Source organism: Artibeus jamaicensis, unplaced genomic scaffold (assembly GCF_021234435.1).
Source record: "Artibeus jamaicensis isolate MK-2021 breed Jamaican fruit bat unplaced genomic scaffold, CSHL_Jam_final contig_2790, whole genome shotgun sequence".
Classification (NCBI taxonomy): domain Eukaryota; kingdom Metazoa; phylum Chordata; class Mammalia; order Chiroptera; family Phyllostomidae; genus Artibeus; species Artibeus jamaicensis.
In genome coordinates this window covers 3,032,964-3,054,481 of record NW_026521616.1, presented here as the reverse complement: position 1 = coordinate 3,054,481, position 21,518 = coordinate 3,032,964, and the positions used below count along the sequence as shown (strand labels likewise).

At 55.3% G+C, this 21,518-nt stretch overlaps 1 protein-coding gene across 1 annotated transcript in view; it reads right to left on the bottom strand.

Annotated features, from left to right (window-relative positions):
- Positions 1-364: 364 nt before the first annotated feature.
- Positions 365-21,518, bottom strand: part of RPH3AL (rabphilin 3A like (without C2 domains)) — a 96,013-nt gene continuing 74,859 nt past the window's right edge. Inside the window, 4 exon segments of the mRNA XM_053662740.1 lie at positions 365-1,482; positions 3,320-3,355; positions 3,357-3,466; positions 5,352-5,465. Of these exon segments, the coding sequence (XP_053518715.1) occupies positions 1,363-1,482; positions 3,320-3,355; positions 3,357-3,466; positions 5,352-5,465 (380 nt within the window). The 3' untranslated portion in view covers positions 365-1,362.

Here is a 21,518-nt window from a genome sequence, read left to right as displayed (position 1 = left end):
GCCATTTTCATGCCTTTATGCATTTTACTGGGAGTTTGCTGGGCAGAGAGAACATGGTTCAGCCCACCATACTTAACCAGAAGTCCTTGTCTGTTTTACGAACATTTCTACAAATGTATATATAAGTTTGGATGACTCGTTTTGACTATTTGTATGTATATTTAACTTTTTAAAAAACATAGATGGCTTGCTTTTCCCCACTCAGCGTTAGGTCTGTCAGCTCTGCACACACAGCGCCAATCCGTCCCCGCCACTGCGGCCCAGGAACCGCCCAGTGACCAGCGAGTCACCATTTCTGTCCGTTTCTCTCCTGACGCAGGTCAGAAGCACGAGCGAGCGTGGCCCTCGGAATGAACACACCGGCTCCACACAAATCCTCATCTTTATTTTCATTCTGAGGCTAACTAGTCACTGGGAAGCAGTGAGGTTTTTTTTTTTAACCATCGGCCCGTAGCAATGGTGCAAAAGCCAACAGTGGGGGCCCCAGGGCCTGGAGGGCTGGGTGTGGGGGGGTCCTGGGGGCGGAGAGGAAGGTTGGGTGGGTACAGGCAACACACACACAAACACACATTTACTCTCTCTTCAGGGAAGGGTGCTGCAGAAGCATTTGTGTTTTGCACTGAGTATTTTTCATGCCAAACAACCTAATGAAGAGAAGTGAATTAATGGCGTAGGGGAGCCCTCGGGCCCCAGCTGGGGCCTGGGCCCGCTGCTCTTCAGTGAGTGAATTCAGACTTCAACAGAGCCCTGCTCAGCTCCACAGGCAGGGGAGAGGCGGAGAGAAGCAGGGAGGCGGAGGGAGGGGCTGGAAGAAAGCCCTGGGCCGCCGAGTGAGGGGAGGAGGGCAGGGCAGCGTGCTGCTGCAGGCCCCCCAGCTCTAAGGCGGACGGAAAGGGGGGTGAGTCTCCTCCCACCTGCTCTGGGCTCTACTGCTCTCTCCAGGGGCCCAGCTCAGCTTTGAAGGGTAATGCTCGGGACTGGGCTTCTTCTTCTATTTTAATACAAACGTGGAGAAAGCCCGTGTGGTGCCCTCTGAAACCGCAGTGCATGTGGGGGCCCCGCCCGGTGGGTCTGAAGGCCCTTCCAGCCCAAACCAAGACCAGGGTCAACTTGAAATACACACGGGGGGTGGGGAGACTGAGGAGGGGTCGGGGAGGACAATAAATAAAGGTTACGGCTGAGTGGAATGGCCGGGTGGGCAGTGAGGAGGGCTCCTGGAAAAGGCACTGAGTGGGGGGCTGCGGACTTGGCCCACTGGTTTGTTGACTCAGGGGTCACGTCCCACAGGCTTGGGTGTGAGGCCTCCTGGACTGGCCTGAAGGGGCCGGGGGGCGTGGCTCCGGCGAGCGTGCTCTTTCTCTGTCAACCTCTTCCACCTGCAAAGCCCACTCCACGCACCAGACAGGCCTCTGCCCAGGGCAGGCAGAGGGGGTCACTGGAGGCCACATCAACAGCGGGGGCTCGTCCAGGTGTGCCTTTTGCCTGTGGGGGAGAGAAAAAAAGGCCACTGTACGGTGAAGAGAGGCAGGGCACCTCCCTGGCGACAGCTGGACCTTTGGGAATGAAACGGAGGCGACAGCAGGGAAGGAGGGCTCCTCGCTGGCACAGCCCAGCACCTGGCGTGGCTTCCTCGTGTGAAACTAACAGGGGCTGCCAGGGAGGGTGGGGGGCGGGGGCCCAGGGCAAAGCCCTGCGCTGCTGTGCTGCCCACCACGGCAGGCCATCTGCTGCCCGAGCTTCAGTGCGCCCATTGAGACCCAGGTGACAACACGGGTGGTCTTCCACTGCCAGACGGGGCGAGTGGACGGGGGAAAGCACGACCTCCCTGCAGGCCGCTCCTTTCCAAGCTGTGTCTCCAGCCCTGGGACCCTCTCTGTGCACGGGCCACACAACTGGACGTTTCCTAAGACCTGCTTGGGGCAGGCACCCCACACGCACCCTGCACTCACCCTCCTGCAACCCCGTGAGGGACGTGATGAGGGCCCTACTTTACGGCAGTGAAACTGGGCACCGATGGACCAGGTATTAGGTTGAGTCATACTGAATTGCCAATATTCAGGAATTTTTATCTATAAAATGCAGTTTCACATGTTTCAATCTGATGGCTCGCCCCAGTTCACATCTGTGGGTGGCAGGGCTGGGACTGGAACTCGGGCCTGCCTGGTTCTAAACTGTCCCCTGTAGAGGGTGTCCAGGGGCCAGAGGGAGGCCAGGGGACCCACTGCATGGCCACGCCCGCTGTGGCTCCCTCTCGCTCAGACCTGCCCACCAGCTGCCTGTCGTTGGTACCTTGCCCTGCAGTTTCTTGAGAATCGTAGGTGGGGGAGGGCAAGGAGAAAGGGGGAGGGCAGGGAGTGGGGAGCAGGCGAGACCCCCCACTGGTCTCCTGGTGGGTGACTGCGGCACATCTAGGCTCCAGCAGTGACCAAGCTGGGAGGCCCGCCACGGATGCACACGTGTGCCACGCTCACTGTGGAGCCTCTGGTCCCGGGGGCACCCAGTCCAGCTGGGGCTTCTCTCTTGAAAGAAACTAAGGGCCGAACATCACTTGCACAATTTTCTCTGGCCTGTGAGGAGACCTCCCCCCACGCACCCCCATTGTGGACCCCAAGCTGGCCAGTCCAAGCGAGCAGGCACAGAGAGGGGGTGGGGGCTCTGATTCTTATCCTTGGTTCCCACGCCCATCAAATGGGGGGGCCAAGCTTCCTGCCTATTCTTCCAATAGAACAAAATTTGACCTTGGCAGTGCAAGGGCAGGCTGGGCCCCAGTGCCAACAGCCTTGGTGGTCCCCAATTCTCCCTCTGATTTGGGCCTGCCCTGGGCTGGGCTCTTCTGGGTGAGTTGATTTGGCTTCCTCAGCTACATGGTAGGTTTCTAGTGGTCAACGACTATCCCAAGGGCACCTGGGACCCCGGCTGGGCACACTGTGGGGCTTGGTGAGCGCTGGATTGCCTGGAGCGTAGTAGGTGTTCTCTCTCAAAATGGGAGTTACTGTGACTGTCACGGAGATGGGGATGAAAGGTCACACACCCCGTGAAGCTGGGGTGCTAGCCCCATTGTCACGGTGGCTGATGATGGACAGGGATGTCTGCCGTGACTGATCTGCAGTTCCCACTGTTCACTGCAGGCGGGGGTGGGAGGGGGAGGGTCTGGCGCCTCTGTTCCCCCAGTGCCTGCCCAGAGCTCAGTAAACACAAGGGTTGGAAACCTCATCTACCACTTTCCAGTTTGGGAGGACTGGGTGGGAGAGGAGGAGGGCCCGGGGGAGGGGCAGAGGGAGAGGCAGTGGGTGGGGGTTAGAAGTGGCTGGGTACTCACTGGGGCCCTTTGGGTCGGGCCAGGGCGGGGTGCCCCTCTGTGGGTCCGCAGAGCCGGTCCCAGTCTCGCTGGCCAGGCTGCTCTGGCTTCCCGAGAGGTGGCTGGGTGGGCGGGCCAGCTCCATCTTGGGGGACCCCATGCTGCCACCTGCAAGAGACCTGTGTGAGCCCAAATGGCTCAGGGCTGGGCCCTTCCGGTCATAAACTGAGACTGGGATGATCTCGGCCTGACTGAGCTGACGTACAGCCTTCTCCGTGGATTCATGATGGGTGTCTGTGGGACCGTCTGCCCAGAGCCCCTCACCCTGGGAACTGCCACTCCCGCCCTCACAGGGCTGCCATGTTCTAGGTGACCCCACCCTCTGGCTGCTGCGGATGGGTCCATCATAACTCGCATAAGAGCCACCAAGTGGGCCCTCAGGACCTTTCACTAGGAGCAAGTCAAGTCACCAACATGAAAATTGGCCACGAGGAGGAATTTTTCTTGCCTTCAGAGAATGAGAATGTGCGGGGGGCAGGGTATATATTTCAGTGAGCTCCATGGGTTATTAGTTGCTGCCTTTACTAACTCAAGGATCCTCACTCAAATATGTCTTAGTCCTTGCCCGGCCGAGAGAGCAGAGCTGGGGCCTGTGACACTCTGCTCCATCTTCTCCTCGCCACTGGGCCTCTTGGTCAGAGCTGGGAGCTGGTGTGAAGGGAGGAACGAGGAGGGGAGTGTAGAGCCCGGTCTGGAAACCAAGGCTTCCTTCACACGTTCCTAAGGTAGAATCTTTGGCCTAAGGGGCCGAAGAGATCATCTAGTCTGGGAACAGTTTTCATCCTCACGTCATCTCTGACATTGACCACTTGGAAAACTGCACAGAGCAGGATTCTGAGACCAAGTCAGGCTCGGTGGAAAAACGTATCCTGATCAACTAGTAATGCCTGCCATGGGCCCAGGAGTGGAAGTACGAGTACGTGTGCAAGGCATGTGCCATCTCTGGTCCAGCCCAAACTGTCATCCCAGCAGGAATTCCTTCCATGTCAGCTCTGGCACAAGGTCACCCAGCCTTTGACCCAGGACAGCATCCCGGGGCATTTCATTCCAGGTTGGGGCAATTATTATAAAGCTTTCTCAGGCACTGAAATGAGCCTTCCTGACACATTGTTCAAATATCCCAGTTCTAACTTCTGGAGTAACTCTGAATGAAGCTGGCCCTCTTCCCAGGGAGGCCCTTTGCGGATTTAAAGAAGAGGCACATGTGCCCTCAGGCCTTGTCTGCACCAGCTTCGAGGCCTGGTTAATTCACTCTCTTTTTAAAAGATTTTATTTATTTATTTCTAGAGAAAGGGGAAGAGAGTGAAAAAGAGAGGGAGAGGAACACTGGTATGTGAGAGAAACACTAATTGGTTGCCTCTCACATGCCCTCAGTTGTAGACCTGCCCACAACCCAGGCGTGTGCCCCAACAGGGAATCAAACCTGCGACCCTTCAGTGAGCAGGCCCTCAATCCACTGAGCCACACCAGCAGGGGCCCTGATTAATTCTCTTTCAAACAGCAGGGTCACTGAGGAGAGCTCAGAGATGTTAAATTCAGAAGCAGCTTTGGAGACCCCTGCTCCGTCCTGTCTGTGCCAACTGGCGGGAAGTGGAGGCCCAAGAGGTCACAGTACGCATGTACCCGGGTTCCCACCGCAGGCTGCTGGCGGCGCCGAGCCAGTCCGGACAACTTCACCTGACTCTCACAGTCTCATCAGCCACGTGGCCGCACCTCATTTGGGATGCTCACAGGGAGTCGAGGGAGGAAGGCCCGGTGTGCAGGCCGAGGGGCAGGGTGGCCTTTGGACCCGCCCCTCCCTCTACTGAATACGCACCCAAGCGGCCTTTCGGGCCCAGTCCTCACTGGTGCTAAGACATTAGCTCCTGGTTGTCCCAGACCCCGGGCTACTTCTCCTTCCTGATCCAGAAAAACCCTGCCAACACCCGAGGGGAGCGGAGGCCCAGGGAAGCAGCAAAGCTCCCTGCACCGGCAGTGTGCTTCCCACACTCACCTGACTCCCTGCAGAACTTGTCGCCTTTCAGGTCTCTGTCCCCGGTGGGCGGGAGTCTGTCTTCCAGGCTGGAGGAGCTGAGGTCCGAGTCGCTGTCACTGTCACTGGAAACCACTGGAAAGAAGAGACGCCAGCACAGGAGGTCACCGCTATGGGCCACCACTAGCAGACATGTTGGACAGAGGGGGCCAGGCAGACCTCCCTCCTGCCAGGACACGGTGGCACAGAACCTCAGCTGGCCTGTGTGTTTGGGGCACAGGAACAGTGGCCTGGGGATGGGGCAGCAGGCTGCCCCTTTCTGCCAATTGGAGAGGTGAGTCCTGAGGTGAGGAGGCTGGAACTCCGGCCCAGCATGACCAGGACCAGTGGGGAGGGCTCGCCATCTCCACGTTACCTGCTCCCTGTGGTGGAACTGGAAGTCTGCCGCTGGGATAGGAGCCGACGAGCCCCTCTGGTGGAGGCACCAACGCTCGGAGCCCCGCACCCAGCCACACCGAGAGGTGCGAGGTGTCGCTCTGTAGTCACGGCAGTGCCGGCCCTCGCCAATCCCTACGGGACACTCTTGCGCTTTATACTTGCTAACCCACTGATGTTTCGGAACGACCCTGTCAGGTCAGAAACAGCATGGCCCCCATTTTACAGGTGAGGAAACTGAGGCACTTGCCCAGTATAGTAAGTGGAGCAGCCAGGATCCAGCCCTGCAGTCGGCTCCACAGCCTGTGTCCCTGACCATGCCGATTCTGCCGGCAGGATGGACCTGGGGGCCAGCAGGCTGGGCTCGCATCCCAGTTCACCCAGTAACTCACAGCGGGGTCTCGTGGGTGCAGCAGAAGGGAGCCGGCTGATGGGGTTGGAGCCCCAGGAGAGGGGAGAGGAGAAAATCCCTCACAGTCAGCACCCACTGTGGCAGAAACCCTCTTTTCTGGACTAAATGGAACTGCATTTGGCTGCTTTGTCACCGGTGGGAGTCACAATACAGGATACATTCATATGTTAAACGTTCTATTTTAACTTTAAGCGTAGAAATGTACATCCATTCGCCAATCTTTTGCTGCAGAGCCTGGGTGCTCCTTCGGGCTTGGGTCCACCCTGTCTTTCAAGCCTGCACTGCACCCACGCTCAGCTGTCTGTGAGTCCAGGCCCGGCGTCTGTGAGTCCAGGTCTGGCGTCTGTACGCTGGAGCCGAGCTGGAGGCAGGGGCAACGCAAGACGAGGGCAGAATCCTCCACTTTCCCATTTCTTCCTCCTGTTTTCACAGTTGTCCTGCCCACAGCTAATTCAATAGCTATTTTAAGCAAGTGGCTGCCGAAGGAAGGCTTTCCAGAGTCTCAGCTTTAATAACAACTCTTTGTCTTTTCTGATTCTTTTCACGACTTTACATAACTTTTAACTAAATGATGTAATTATAACAGGTACAACTTCGCAGCAAGGCTTGGGATTCAGGGAAGCAGCTCTCACGGGTGACTGGCTCACTCAGCGGCAGGATAATGAGACTCAGGTTTGATGCAGGGGGTGCGGAGCGCTGGTCACAGAGGGCGGTTAGCAGGGTTGAGCGCTTTCCGCCCGGCGCTGTGCTGGGCGCCCAGCGAGCATTATCTTATTCAACCTGCCAAACAACCCAGTGCCACAGGGACCCATTTGTGGGAGAGGAGATTGGAAACAAAATTGATCTACACCAAGGGTGGCTAAGCGGTTTCGTCTGATCCTCCAGACCCCGCTGGAGCAGCGTGGGCGGAGAAGGCTGAGACTGCATTAACAGGCAGCAGGAAGGAGGGCTCCCCTGGGACGGCAGTCCATCCTTCTGTCCGTCCTCTCAGATGTATTTCAACTTGCTGGTCCGCGCGGAGTACCCATTCACCTCTCTCTCCAGCGAGTACACAAGTCCTAGTCACGCCTTTGCGAAGGCTCCTCATCATCTGTGGGATCAAGCCCGAGCTCTCGTCTGCTCGTCCGGCCTCGTCCCACGCAGCCTGCTCCCCTGACCCAGGTCCCCGGGCCCCACCGGTTTGCAGCTCCTGCCAAAGCGTCAGTGTGCACCTCCTGCCCACCTCTGCCCAGGGCGCCTCGCCCATTGCTCTTCTCCTGGCTCAGGTGGACACCACCTCCTCCAGGTGCCCTGTGCATTCTGCTACACCTGTACCGACCACGTTCTGATGTACGTGTTTGTGGGTGTGGCCGCCCCCAGCAGAATTGAGGCTCCTTTCCGGCAGGGGCCAAATCACACTCTGCGTCAGGCCTGTGTGCTTCTTCTGCAGAGTCTGACCTGTGTGGGAGGGGCGAGAGCGAGGCGCACCTCTGCTCCGGACTCTTCTGCCTCCTCTGCCCTGTTTCTTTCCCTCCCCTGCCCTCAGGGAGGGCTTCTTGGGCTTTTGTGCTGTGGAATCAAGAAGAGGCAGGGCCTGGGGGCCGGTGGTCCACACGCCTCTTTCACCGTAGCTGAGAAATAGAAGTAAAGGCCTGACTTTGCAGTTGTCTTTCAGGTCCTGGACCGGGTTTCTATGACGGTGACTCCACCGAGACCAGACACAACCGGTGTCAATTCTAGAAGCATTTACGTGTTTTTGACTCACTGACTGACTAAACACCAACCCTATGGGCCCCCAGACAGAGGGAGTGGGCGGCAGTGGAGGCAGCGGCAAAGGCATCAGAGAGGATCTGCCCCCCCCCAGTGGCAGGGTGGGGGCGGGGCCAGCAGCCGGGGAAGCAGTGGGAATCCCTTGGGAGGGCACGGTGACTGGTGACTGGTCTCACGTTGGTCTCCCTATCTCTCTGGCAGAGACGCTTAAGGACCTATGATCTACGCCTCCTTTCCGACTTGGAGTGTCCCGTCTCTCCCACGCTTGACGTTCAGGATCTTCATAAATCTGGGGCAGCGAGGACATGGGGCTCCATGGCGTTAAAACAGTACCAGGATTCTTTGGTGCTAACAGGCGGATGCCAAAAAAGCACAAAAGTACCAATAACTCCAAAGAGGCAATGGGAAGGACTGTCCCAGGGCCTGGGTCACAGGGGCAAGCTCACTTATCACACTTCTTTAGCCCCCTCCTCTCCTGTCACCTGTCGTACCCAGGCACAGCGTTAGGTTGGGCGTGGGCGTGGGATTAAACTGCAAGAAGGCTGTGCTGGGCTGCCCTCTGGGAGAGCAGTTTTCCTCGTGGGGGGTGCGCCTTGTCCAAAGCATCACCCTGGAGGTGGGTTCGGGCGCCATGTCGTGTACATCCCTTGGGGCTCCTTTGTTGCACAAGGTTTTGAAAAAATAAAACCTCCTCAAGTGACAGTTGGTTGGCTTGTTCTTTGTCTCCTTTCAGACCCCAAAGGGCTCCGGCCACGGAAGGTGGGGACAGCCCCAGTGAGGAGCTCACGGAGGCATCACGGGGCAGAGCAGCGGCCGGCCAACGAGACTCACTCCCTTCGCGGGTGCATCTCCCTTGGCTCAAGCATCTCAGCGCCTTGTGTCTGGGATCTCGAGGTGGGGCCAGGCCGCGGCGCTTCGAGGGCTCCGTGAGGCCCGGACCTCGGCGAGTTTGCCGTCTGATGGCTGCAGCCACCTTCCCGCCTGCACGGCCGCTGTGGCTGTAAATCGTTCAGGTCTGTTAACAAAGCGTTTAGCCTCATAAATCTTTTGGCCCTTGCTCTTCCACCCTCACCCAAACGCTGTATGTCTGAAGGCTGCTTTTCTCCCCCTCTAATTACCAAAGGCGGAGTCCAGGGGAGCTGGGTGATGAATGCTCCTGTGCTGCTCACATCTGATTTTTCAGATGGGAAGACCCATCAGGAGGAAGACTGTCTCAAGAACTTCCCCAAGGAGGTGTCGCCAAAGGGATTCACCTGGGCTTTGCCTCGAGGCGGGGAGGACGGAGGGCCCTCCCCTCCAGAGGCCTGAGCCCTTGGCCCTCTGGCCCGGGGCCGGCATCTCTGAGATTTCCCCCACCTGCTCCAGAAGGGCCGTCTGCTGCTAAGGATGAAAGCACCAGCCCCGCCCACTTCTCCGGGGATCGGCCAGCTTCCCCCAACCCCCCCACCCCTGGCTCACTCTTGGATGAATTTGCAATTTGACTGTCTCCATGGAAACTCAAGAGTTTTGGCACATGAAGGTGGGGGGAAGTCTTCCCTTTTCTAACATCTTTCCAGACGCCTGAAAGGACAGGTGTGGCCACTGCAGCCCTGTGGAACACCTGGCCTGGGATGGTCAGGGGACTGGCGGGACACTGGCCACTTGACCTCATGAGCCTGCACTGGGATTTGGGGGACTGGCTTCCTGGCTCTGCTCTGTCACCACCTCTCTCTGTGACCCGGGGCCTCTACCCTCAGGGTTTCATCACATACCACCTGGACAGCTACTCTGGGTCTGGACTCTAGGATTCACCTTCAGGCCCTCTCTGTTCCATCAGTGGAGAGACCCCCCTGCCCCTCTCTGGCCGAGAGGTGGGGAGATGCGACTTCTGGACCCCACAACACCCGCCTGCCCGGCTCCAGGACAGTGGCCGCCGGGGAGCCCGGGAGGCACCTGCGAGCTGCTGCCGCTGCCCTGCTCGGAGGCTCCCGAAGCCCCCAGACATTATGGGAATCAGAGAGGAAGAGGGAGATTTTCAGCAAACACTCTGCCAAGGCAAAGCAGATGGTGGAAAGTTTTGCATACTAAAAACAAGACATTTTTCTTTTAATGTAGAGGAAAAACGATAAGGCCCTGGGGAATGCACAGACATCCCCAATCAGCCTTACGCAGCCCACCACACTGGCGCAGCTGCGGAGAAGAGGCCCACGCTGCCCCGGTGAGCCAGGGGAGCGCCGGGCCCGCAGCCGGGGAGCCTACAGAGATGCCTGGCTGGTCTGGGGCCCCGTTCGGCGGTGATGGGCACCGGCTCTGAGTCAGAGAGAGCCCAGTTCTGCCCTGGCTCTGCGACCTCCCAGTCATGTAGCTTTGGGCTGGTTTCTCCATGTCACTGCTCAGCAGGCCCACCCATGAAATGTGGGGCAATGGGCCCCTTTCGGGGTTGCTGTGAGCATTAAAAGAGGTCGCACAGGTGGTGTCTGGCGCATGGCAGGTGCTTGATACGAGGGAGCTGTTTCACTCCAGGGGGCCGCCTGAACTCACGGCCCGCACCTCCTGGTGTGGGGCTGGCCTCTGTCTGGGGTCACCGATGCCGAGACCACCCTCACAGGGGTGGACTCACTTTTTCCAGGGGCGCTTATGCTCCCAAGTTGTACTTCATGGGACGCTGAGGACACGACTATCTTCAACGGCGGTTTGGTGGCTGAGCTGGGATCTGAACCCAGGCCTTCCTCTCTTGGGAGTCTCTGTTCTCTCCTGCTCAGCTGGTGCGCAGGGCGGCTCTGGTGCGCCCCCCCCAGCTCTGCTCCCTCAGAAGCCCCCTCCGGGCAGGCCCCTCCTGCGTTTCTCTCTCTGGGCCCTTTTCCTGTCAGAGGCGGGGCCGCAATGCAGAGAGAAGGACTTCTGGCCCCTCCCGGCACCTGCAGTCGCTTTCTCCGTCCTGGGCGCCCACGTCCACCTCTCCGGACCTCGACCTTCTCCTCGGTAAAATGGAGACAGTCACAACCACCAATAAAGTAAGACCGAGCAGGGCAGAGGGCGCTGTAAGTTTTAAAAGGTATACAAGCTTATGAATTTTTTTAAATAAAGTCCTCACCTGAGCATATGTTTAATGATTTTAGAGGGAGAGGAAGGGAGAGAAAGACAGAGAAACATCGATGTGAGAGGGCAACGTCGATCGGGTGACTTCTCTGTGCATCCCGACGGGGACGGAACCCCATAATCCAGGTGTGTGCCCTGACCGGGAATCGAACCAGCAATCTTTTGATGATTGGGCGATGGCCCAGTCAGCTGAACCACCTGGCCAAAGCAAGGTTATAAATATTTTTAAAATTTTGAATACTATCCATCCTCCAGGAACCCATCTGAACTGAGCCTCTCCTGAAGTCCCTCCAGGCCTGGGGGAGGGGCGGGGGCAGAGCTGCCCTCGCTCTCCCCACGACCGCCAGGCAGCTCTTGGCCCCTCAGCCGCCACCTGGCACTGACTTTGCCTTCCTACAAATGCCTGCCTTGACTTCCCCAACTGTTCCTGGCACAACTCAAGGGAGGGGACACATCTTAATCCACATCTGGCGCCTGCCCTCAGCCCCTGACCCTGGGCCTCGGCCCGAGTGGGCTCTCAGGATCCTTGCCGAGCCGTCTGAAGGGCCTTCCCGGGGACAGGACACCGCAGGGTGCAGAGACCGGAGCCTGGGCAGTGGTCAGCACGGCGGTGGCAGCCAGCTCCGTCTCCAGAAGGGCCGCGCTTTCCACCAAGCAGGCGCCTCCTCCCAGCTTCCTTCTGAAGGACACTCAAGTGGGACGAGCCAGGCAGCTGGTGGCCTCAGCCTGAGCCAGGGACAGGCAAAGGGGGAGGGGCTGTCTGAGACCAGTTGCCATGGACACAAGATGAGTGGGCCTGAGGCGGGGAGAGCACTGTTCACACAGAGCCTGCTCTCCTTCCGAACCCAAGCTGAGGCCCTGACAGAGGAAGCAGGTCCTTCCTTCGTTTTGGAAACTCTCTTCAGAGCCCTGGAGAGTCAGGGCCTGGACCAGGGGGAAGGTGGCCCCGAAGCCGGGAACCTGTCCTCATGGGAGTGGGCCAGGCGGTGGCCAGAGAGGCTTACAGCCTCCCTCCTCATGGGACCTTGGGGTCAGGAGATCCAGGTGACCTTCACTTGCCAGCTGCCTGCCCACCCTGAGCCTCGTTTCTTTATCTGTGAGGCGGGGAGGGTCCCAGGGAACCTTCCTTCTTGGGTCCCCCTTCCAGGCTGCCAAAGGGGACACCAGCAGGGACTGCCCAGACCAGACTGGGAATTCAGAGCTGGAGACTGGAGGGCTTTCTGTGCTTGTTTATTCATTCGCCATTGATTTTAATTAATTCCCTCCTTTGGGCTCACAGACAGGAGGCACCGGATAATGAAGACAAGTCCTCAAATCAATAGTGATGTAGTCGCCAGCACCAAAATCCTGTGGTCCTGTCCTTGCTTGAGGTTCTCCATATTGAACAGGAGATAGATGGGTGGAAGATAAGAATAGCTCCCTTTAGAGAGAATATGATACCCTGAAAGAGAGCCGGTGAGTGTTCAGGGAAGGGGGCTTCCTGGAAGAGGTGGCATTTAAAGATGGCCTTGATTTACAGGTAGAAATGCTGGAACCTGTGTGAGCCTGGCATCTCTGACAGAATAGGAAAGGCAAAGGCCAGAGATGGGCTTCTCTGGGGCCAGGAGCGCCCTACTGGCTCAAGAGAAAGGCTCTAGGCTCAGGCACTTAAGGGACAAGGGGCTGGTCTGGTTTAGATGTGCTCTGCACCGTTCCTCTCTGGCAGATCATTGCTTCTGATGTACGGCAGAGACGAAACCAAGCAAGTGCACACTTCCTGCCTATTCCTTTGCTGGGATGAAAAATGCGCCTTTGTTAGTTCCTTAACTTCAGCGATCTCCATCCTTCTGTCTCCTGGTCTTTTCCTTTGTCTCTCTGTGCTCCTCTTGCTGATGTTTTAAAAATTCTCCGCATCTCTGTCTCCTCTCAGGCCTCTCTGTCACATGCCTTCAGGGTCCGCCTGTCCTGGCCTCTGGATTTGCCCCTCACCTGGTGTGGAACCTCAGCCCCTGCTTGGCATGTGGGCTCAGTGCTCAGAACTGGAGGGTAGGGAGGGGCTGCTGGGTTTGCCGGGCCCCTCCCTCCTGCATGGAGATCAGCGGCCCAAAGAACCGCCCAGCCTCTCCTGCTGAGCCTGGACCAGCCCAGGGAGATGAACGCCAGCCCATCTGAGTGGCCGCCCCCACTCCATGCCAGACAGGAGGCCCGGGTGGGGCTGCTGAGCTGAGCGGAGCTGGCGCTGCTCTCTCCTGAGGCTCAGTCGGAGTCAGACAGGACAGGCTGGTCCGGAGTCATTCACTTTGCCCAGCTCCCCAGAGGCTGAATGATCTAGAGTGGGCAGAATTAAGTTGGAGGCTGACTTGGTGAGGCAGGGGCGCGGCTGCGGAGAGTGTGCTTTATTGCACAGAGCCTAGCCCAGGTCTGGCACACGGGAGCTGAACCAAAGCCAGAGTCTGACTGGGGGGGGGGGGGGGGGGCGGGCCCTGCTTTCCTGTTGCAGCTCAGACCGGGGGCAAGGAGCCCCCAGACCTCACTTTGCAGCTGGAATCAACCAAGCAGCTGGGCTGTCATCAGGTTTGGGCAAACTGGAAGCGACAGCCATGCCCCTGACCTCAGTAGTGTGGCTAATGAGGGCCTTCTGGTCTTGAAAAATTAATCTGCACGCCGCCCAGACAGGCGGGAGGGTGCACAGGTCGTTTCCCGAAGCCCAGGGCTTCTGTCCTGGGGTTGGCCCCTCTATTCACACCCAGTGGCACTCAGCTCGCGTTTGGCTTCGCCAGGGCCCGGAAGGCCAAGACAACCTAGTGCGCATGGGCTTCTCCTTGGAGACACGGCTACACAGGATGTGGCCAGGTCGCTCCTTCCCTGGCCTTGGGGGAAGGGCAGTTTCCGGACGCCGCAAGGTGCCTCTTTCTGTCATGCCAAGATTAGGGTATGAGTTATTTAACCTCTTCATGCCTTAGTTTCCCCTTCTATAAAATGGGGTAATAGTGTGCCCCCACACACAGGTGGTCAGGGATTACCTGAAATAGTGGCTGCACGGCACCTGGTACAGCCTTCCACCAGTGACTGTGAACCCCTGGAAGCTGTAGTGTTGCTGTTTTTTTTTTAAAGATTTTATTTACTTATTTTTTAGAGAGAGGGGAAGGGAGGGAGAAAGAGAGGGGGAGAAGCATCAATGTGTGTTTGCCTCTCACGTGCCCCCAACTGGGGACCTGGCAGCGCCGAGCTCCTTGCCCCTCATTAAGGAGCAGTTACATTTACACAGTCCTAAAGTTACGTTCCACCCTTTGAAGGCAACCATGAGGCTGAAGTGGCCCCCGGTGAAAATGAGTTTGACGCCCCTGAGTTGGTGAAGCCCGGGAGGCGCCGGCGCAGAGCCACCACGGGCAGGGTTTGTGGGTCCGGATCGCGAGGCGGGACACAGAGGTGCGGCAGGGTCAGGCTGCTGTCTTCCTCCGCTCAGGTGGAAGGGTCGGGGAGCCACGTGGGCCGGCTGCGAGAAGGCTTCGCTGCCGCAGGGAAGCGGGCCCTCTCTCCTGCCACAGGGATGTGGAAACAAGACCTGCTTCACTTTTGTCTTAATAACCCCATAAGGGCGATGACGGAAGCGTGTCAGAGGCCACAGGGAGGGGACCGTGGCAGACCGGAGACTGCCACGTGCAAGCCCTGTGTGCGGGGGAAGCTGCTTCTTACTTGGCCCGTCCCGTTTTCTCAGGGAGGGGCAGCACGGGCAGGCCTTCTGATTTCAAAAGGGAAGCCAGAGCCACCCTGTGTTCTTTTAAATGAGAATTCTCTACATTTTTAAAAGTTGTCAATGAATTCAGAACAGTGAGCCAGACTGAGTCACTGCTCCACCAGCTTGCGACTTATGACAGCGGCGGAGGTCCAACCCCCCCAAGGACAGATGGCACCCCACACCCCCGGCACGGAAGCCCGCCTCCTGCCCCGCTCTGCCCCCTCCCCAAGCCCCAGCCGGCCTGGCACCCGCCCACAGCACACGCTCCCAGCTGCTCCTAAGGCTGCAGGAAGTTCACGTACCACGTCCGGGCTGATGTGGCACACACGTGGCAAGTCCAGAGCCTGCTGGGGAAACACTGGGGTCAGTGGGGTGGCTGGGAAAGGGCAGCGGAGTGCACTGAGGGGCTTTGGAAATGTTACTTTCTCGGGGACAGGGAAAGAAGGAAGGTGGCATAGCAACAGCTGGCTCTGGGCAGTGAGCAATCCTGTCTGAAAATAAAACATTTTACAATCCACAACTGTGGCTCATTAAGAATGAATGGATCTACTGGTATAAATAGCACGCTGCGTTAAGAAGTCAGGAAACAGCATATGCGTTTGATGGAAAAACGGCTGCCACGGAACTGCTTATTAGCTTAGTCGGCTACAGCTTGGTGCTAAATAGACAGAGGCCTTAGGTTTAAAGCTTTCGTGGGCTGTGTGGCTTTCTCCATCTTGGACAGTGGAATGTATCTCTGTCCCCTAAGCCCTGGTTTTAATACAGGGGCATAACTCTGGATACACACTAACGAGCCCACAGTGAGTTTCTCAACCCTCTATTACCTAGGTTCTGCTTGAATGCTCCCAGTAACAGGGAGCTCACTACTCTGTCAGATGCAAACACCCAATTTGGGGTTCAATGACTATTGAGCAAGGGACACAAATTTCCCCTGCTCTGTCCCAGATCTGCTTTGGGGAAAAGCAGCACTAACTGGCCATGCCATCTATTATGTTGCAAATGGAGGCAGCATAAGCAGAAAGGCCAATCCCCTCCCTGCTGAGTGGGGTGCTGAGAGTGGGGGCAGATGCTGAGACTGAAGGGCATACAGAGAGTACCAGCTCCCGAGCAGGCAGAGGCTGGGGGACGAGCTGGTCCAAGAGTTCCCTGAGAAGGAGCTGCTGCTGTCCCCATGGGTCTTGAAAGCCTCTGTCTCTATCCCTGCCTCCGGGAGACTTCCTCCCTTGCCTGCCAACCACACCTTGAGTCGACCTGGGCCTCAGTGGCTCTGTCCCGTGCAACCCCCAGTCCTCCCACCAAATCCAAAAGAAGGAAGCCGGCGTGTGTGGCTATTTGGGCCACAGCTTTACTCTGAACTGCATGCAGGGGGGAGGCGTGTGGGCCAGGATTCAGAAGCCTGGGTGCCAGGCCCTCTCGGCCGCAGCCTACGTGACCTTGGGCAGGTTCCCCACTCCATCCATCACTAAGCGTCAATTTTGCCGCTTGTAGCTGCCCCACCGGCTTTTCTGAGCATCAGATGAGATAATGACTGTGAGTCACGGAGCTCTGGCTGAGGCCAGCGCAGCACCCAGTGACTCGACTTCTCCAGGGAGCAGAGACGGTGGCGTGGGGGTGGGCAGAAAGGGCAGCCATGGCTCATTTGGGAAGGACGGCCACGGTACACATTTGTAGGCTGAGTGGGACCAGACTGCTTGACCTAAACTGCCCTGAAGCTTGCTTTCACTGGTCTGCAAACAGAACCACAGTTCAGAATTTTAAAAATATTATTTAAAATCTGTCAGACCAGTAAAGTGATAATGAAACTCCTATTTTTCTTAAAACCACTCAACCAGAACAAATCCGAGACTTGAGTACTTTTCCAGAATAGTCCTTGAAGTGAACCAGCGTGTCATTTCTGTTCAAACCCATCCAGGAAGCTGGGCTCTGCTCCGGGGGGGGCGGGATGCCTGAAGCGGGGGGGAGGCCTCCCGCAGTCGAGGGTCCTGGGGAGGGACTGTGGGACCCAGGCCCCAGTGCAGACAGGGAAGTGAATTCACCTCCTGGTGACAGGGAGCTCAAAGCACCTGCCTGTGCTCATCTGGAGACTTTCGGGGTCTGGGCTGGAGGACAAAGTGAAAAGGATTTGCCAATCCGCCGGGCCACAGGGCAGTGATGAAGGCTTTGGACAATGGCCTCGGGCTCCCTGGGACAGGCAACACGGCACAGCCCAGGGGCCAGTCTCCTAAGAGCCCTAAGCTCTCTGCCCCCGCCCGAGAAGAGGATGTACAGCCCAGAAGGCCCACTGAACACTGTCTGGACTCTTGACCCGGGGCTTCGGTCCTCCCCCGACACACTGTCCCCTTCAGGTGCTCGGCCGCAGCTGGGAAAGGCGGGGCACACCAGCCACAGGGCAGACCCAGGCAGAGCTGGCTCCTGCTCACAGCGCTGGGACTAAAGAAAACAGAAGCCCCATCACGAACCCTGGGTGAGGCTGATTTCCACATGCAGTGACTTTGGTCAGATCCTCTCGACTCTCCAGCTCTCGCAGGAAACCAGGCCATGCCCCACTTGCCCACTTCTACAATAAGGAAGGGCTGCAGAAGCTATAGGCTTCATCTCCCAGGTCCCCCTGATCTCTTCTCCCTTCCTTTCTAGTGATGGCTGGAACGGCAGTAGCCGTCATGGGGCATGAGAGGAAGAGCAAGGCTTGCAAAGACGTGGTGATGTCACCAAGCTGCTGAACTGGCTACAGTTGCCTTCTTCTAAGGAAAAAAAAAGTAATCTCTTATTGCCCCCAAATGCAAGACTGGTACGGTAACCCCCACTCCAACTCCTCTACATACAACTCAAGGGAGGGAATCCCGACCAGAGGAAAGAGACCTGAAGAAAAGGTGGGCCAGGCTGCAAAGGGATTAAGACCCAAGCGCCTGAAATACTGGTTTCACCATTTCCACCTTATATTTCACGGGAGAACAAAGAACCCTGGGAGTGTGCAAAAGTTGACTTTACTGATTGCTGCCATAAACTTGGAGCAATCGTCTGCCAGGAGAAATTAGCAGAGAGCCCGTACTCTGTCCAGACTGATCGGGATCAACCTCTCCCCAGGGGTGGCCAGGTCGGCCCCGGCTCGTCCCCAGGAGACACTCAGGCCTCACAGTGCCACGCCCATTCCTGAGGAAAGACTGTCCTACTCACGGCAAGCTGGTAGGGGCTCACAAAGAGGGCCTGCAGGCAAACCTTGGACACCCCAGCCAGAGGAGGGGGTAGCAAACTCAGGTAGGCAGTCCACCGGGCCTGTGGGTGCCAGAGTGTCGCTAGCTGTCTTTGAGATAACCGGGAGGGGGGGAGGGAGATGGCTAATCTTTATCTAATACATTCATTGTGTTATTTTTAACACACAGAAGTTTAATCTATCTGCAGTGTGTTTCTGGATGCACATGGAATAGGATGGGGATCTAACTATGCCAGCTCCAGTTGTCATGCAAAACCTGCTATTTCCCCATTGAGTGGAAAAGCTACCGGTGCTCAGCTTCCATGCGCGTTCTTAGGTCTATTATTTCTCTATTCGGTCCCACTTCTCTATTTATTCATTCTATTTATTCTGGTGTGAACACTCTACTGTTTCTATTGACTAAAGTAACTTTAGAGTAAGCTTTAACATTTGGTCAGGCAACTCCTCCCATTACCCTTGCTATTTTTTAAGAAATATTTTGTTAAACTATTCTTTAACTTCCTGATGAAATTTTTTTATTGAAATATAATTCATGTACCATAAAATTCAAGTCCTAGCTGGTGTGGCTCAGTGGGTTGAGTGCCAGCCTGCGAACCAAAAGGTCACTGGTTCACACTCTGGTTTCTCCTCAGATCGTATAAATCTTTCGCCTTTTACAAAAGGTCACAGGTTCGATTCCCAGTCAGGGCACGTGCCTGGGTTGTGGGCCAGGTCCTCAGTTGGGGGCGCGTATGAGAGGCAGCTGATCAATGATGCTTCTCTCCCTTTCTCCCTCCCTTCTCCTCTCTCTAAAAAGAAATAAAATATTTTTAAAAAAGAAAGGACACGATTCAGTGTTTTTTTGTATCTTCATAAAGTCACGCAACCACCACCAATTCCGGACATTTTTACCACTTTTAAAAGAAACCCTGCACCCACTAGCAGCTCCTCCCCATGTCCCGAGTCTTCCCAGCCCCTGGCAGCCCACAGTCTGCTTTCTGTCACTGTGGGTTTGCCTGCTCTGGACACTGCATGGAAGTGGACTCACACGCCGCACGGCCTTCCGCCCGCATGGGCTCGTCCGTGACACAGCGTGTGGGTCGAACTTCCTCGCTTTACAGCGAACACAGTCCGCTCTGTGCCACTTCTTTGTCCAACAGGTAAGAAAAACATCAGAATTCACTCGTCGCTGAAAACTCCACTGGGAATCAGACAGTTGTTCCACTTACTCATTTAGAGGCCTCAAGATTCCTGCTGCCCCTCCGTTCCCGTCTTACTTCTGTCCTGTGATAAGTTTGTTGAGCCTATAATTAATTGTTTTTTAAAATGCTTGTAGGCATTTTATAATTTTTACTGCAATTTTGAATGGATTTTCCCATTTCTACTTCTAATTAGTCAGTACAGAGTAACACCATTGATTCTTTGTGTAAACCATCGATTTACTGTATGTGCTATCACTTCCCAAGTTTTCCCATTAATCCTAGTGGGTTGTTTATCATGGTGGATTCTTGTGGGCTTTCTTGGCTTGCCATCACCTCATCTGCAAATAAGCATTTCTTCTCTTTTCTAATAGTAAGAGATTATTTTCTTCTCCTTTGTATAATGAAAAGATTTCATTTATTTACTCTTAGAGAGAGGGGAAGGGAGGGAGAAAGAGAGGGAGAGAAACCTAGATGTGTGAGAGAAACATCCATCAGTTGCTTCTCTCATGCCCCCAATTGGGGACTTGGTCTGCAACCCAGGCACGTGCCCTGACTGGGAATCGAACTGGTGAGCCCTCAGTTTGCAGGCTGGCACTCAACCCACTGAGTCACACCAGCCAGGGCTATTTTATTTTCTTGCCTTATGACAGTCGTTAAATACAATAAAATACTGTTGAACGATGGGGACCATGGGGTGGGCGTGGTTTGCATTCTGACCGAACATGGCTTCAGCGCTCCACCACTTTACATGGTGTTTGGTGTCAGATGATTTCCCTTTTTGGTAGACTTATCATTTCAGGTCATTTCCTTTTATCATTAGGTTACTTAAACTTTTTACTTAACAGACATTTTTTAACCTTGGAGAAGAAGACATTTCAAAGGAAAACTAAAAACCACTAGGCAAAAGGCAGACATGCTTGACTTCACAAAAAGTAAGAAAAAAAAGTGTTTTTGAATGGTGAAATCGATTTTTGAATGGCAAAGACTATGCAAAATGTAAAGTTAAGGAGAAAAATATTTGCAAACCATTTAGTATCCCTAACATTTCAATACGAGAAAATAATTTAATAAAATATGATCAATGGATTTAAACAGGTAATTTTTAAAAGAGGACCTAAATAATGAACACGTAATAAAGATATGAAGAGACACGCAAATTTTTTAAATTAAAGTAACAAAATACCATTTTTCATCTGGCATACTTGCCAAGATGGTAAATACCAATACTATTCACGGCAGGCAAGGATGCGGGAATAAATGAGTGTGAAAGCTTTTTTTAGCAAACGTTTTTGGAATACAGTTTGGCAATGACTATTGAAATTTGACACACGCAGCTCCATTTTTGGAGACCTGCCCCATGGAAACACGGTGTCACCTACGTACAAGGCTGTTTCGCAGTTATGAAAAGCCAGGAACGATTTGAATGTCCAGCAATAGGTGAATTAAATAACAATACAGGATATAATGGGATTTTATCCAGCTATTAAAAATAATAAAGTAAAACTACATCTATTGATCTGGAGGGGTGCCCATGATTTGAAAAAGCAACATGGAGAGTTATGTGTAAAAGCCTATTTCTGTTACTAAAACAAAAGCAAAAACCCCAAGCAAAACGAAAAATAACCCAAGATCAAGTATCTGTCTGCAGGAACAGGGAGAAAGGGTTTTAGAGATGACAGCAAGAGACTTTAATTTTTCATATGCTTTTGAATTAACTTGTTAAAATATACTATGTATGCTTATGCAGTTAAAAATTAACAAAGAAAATTTAAAGGAAGAAGAAAAGGACCCTGCCTTGGAAACATCAATACATTTCATTTGATGGTTTTGTGAACTGAAAAGTTCACGGCTTGTATCTATTGATTACCTTTCCTGATCCGAAAGGGCAGGAGAAAGAAAGCAGGGTGAGCTGGAAGAGGGGGAGAGCTGCGGGCCACAGGTACACCAGCCCCAGGGAGCGGGAGCGGGAGGGAGGGAGAAGCAGACGGGAAGAACAGGGGCTAGGGTCGACGTGGGAAAGAGGGCCGGAGAGAGTGTGTGGCTGTCAGGGTCAGCTTCCATGCCAGGGAGCAAGGACTCTGGGGCGGAAGGGGGACGCTGGCCCTGGGCCCCTGCAGGCAGCAGCCGGGGTGAGACTCTTCATGAGAGCGAGGACACTAACATCCTGGAGTGTTTCCTGGCGCTGCCCAAGGGACCCCTGACCTGGAGGAGCCTGTGGGCCCTAATGAAACTTCTCCAAAGGTTTTCGAATATCCTGGGGCAGGTGGGTGGTTCATTCATTCACCTAATTAGCATCTCTCCTGTGCCTCTTCCATGCTGTGTGCTGAAAAATCAGGCTGCCCAGGATAGCTGTGCCCTTGCCCACATGCAGCTTTCAGGTGGTGGGGGAGACCCCACCCCAAGG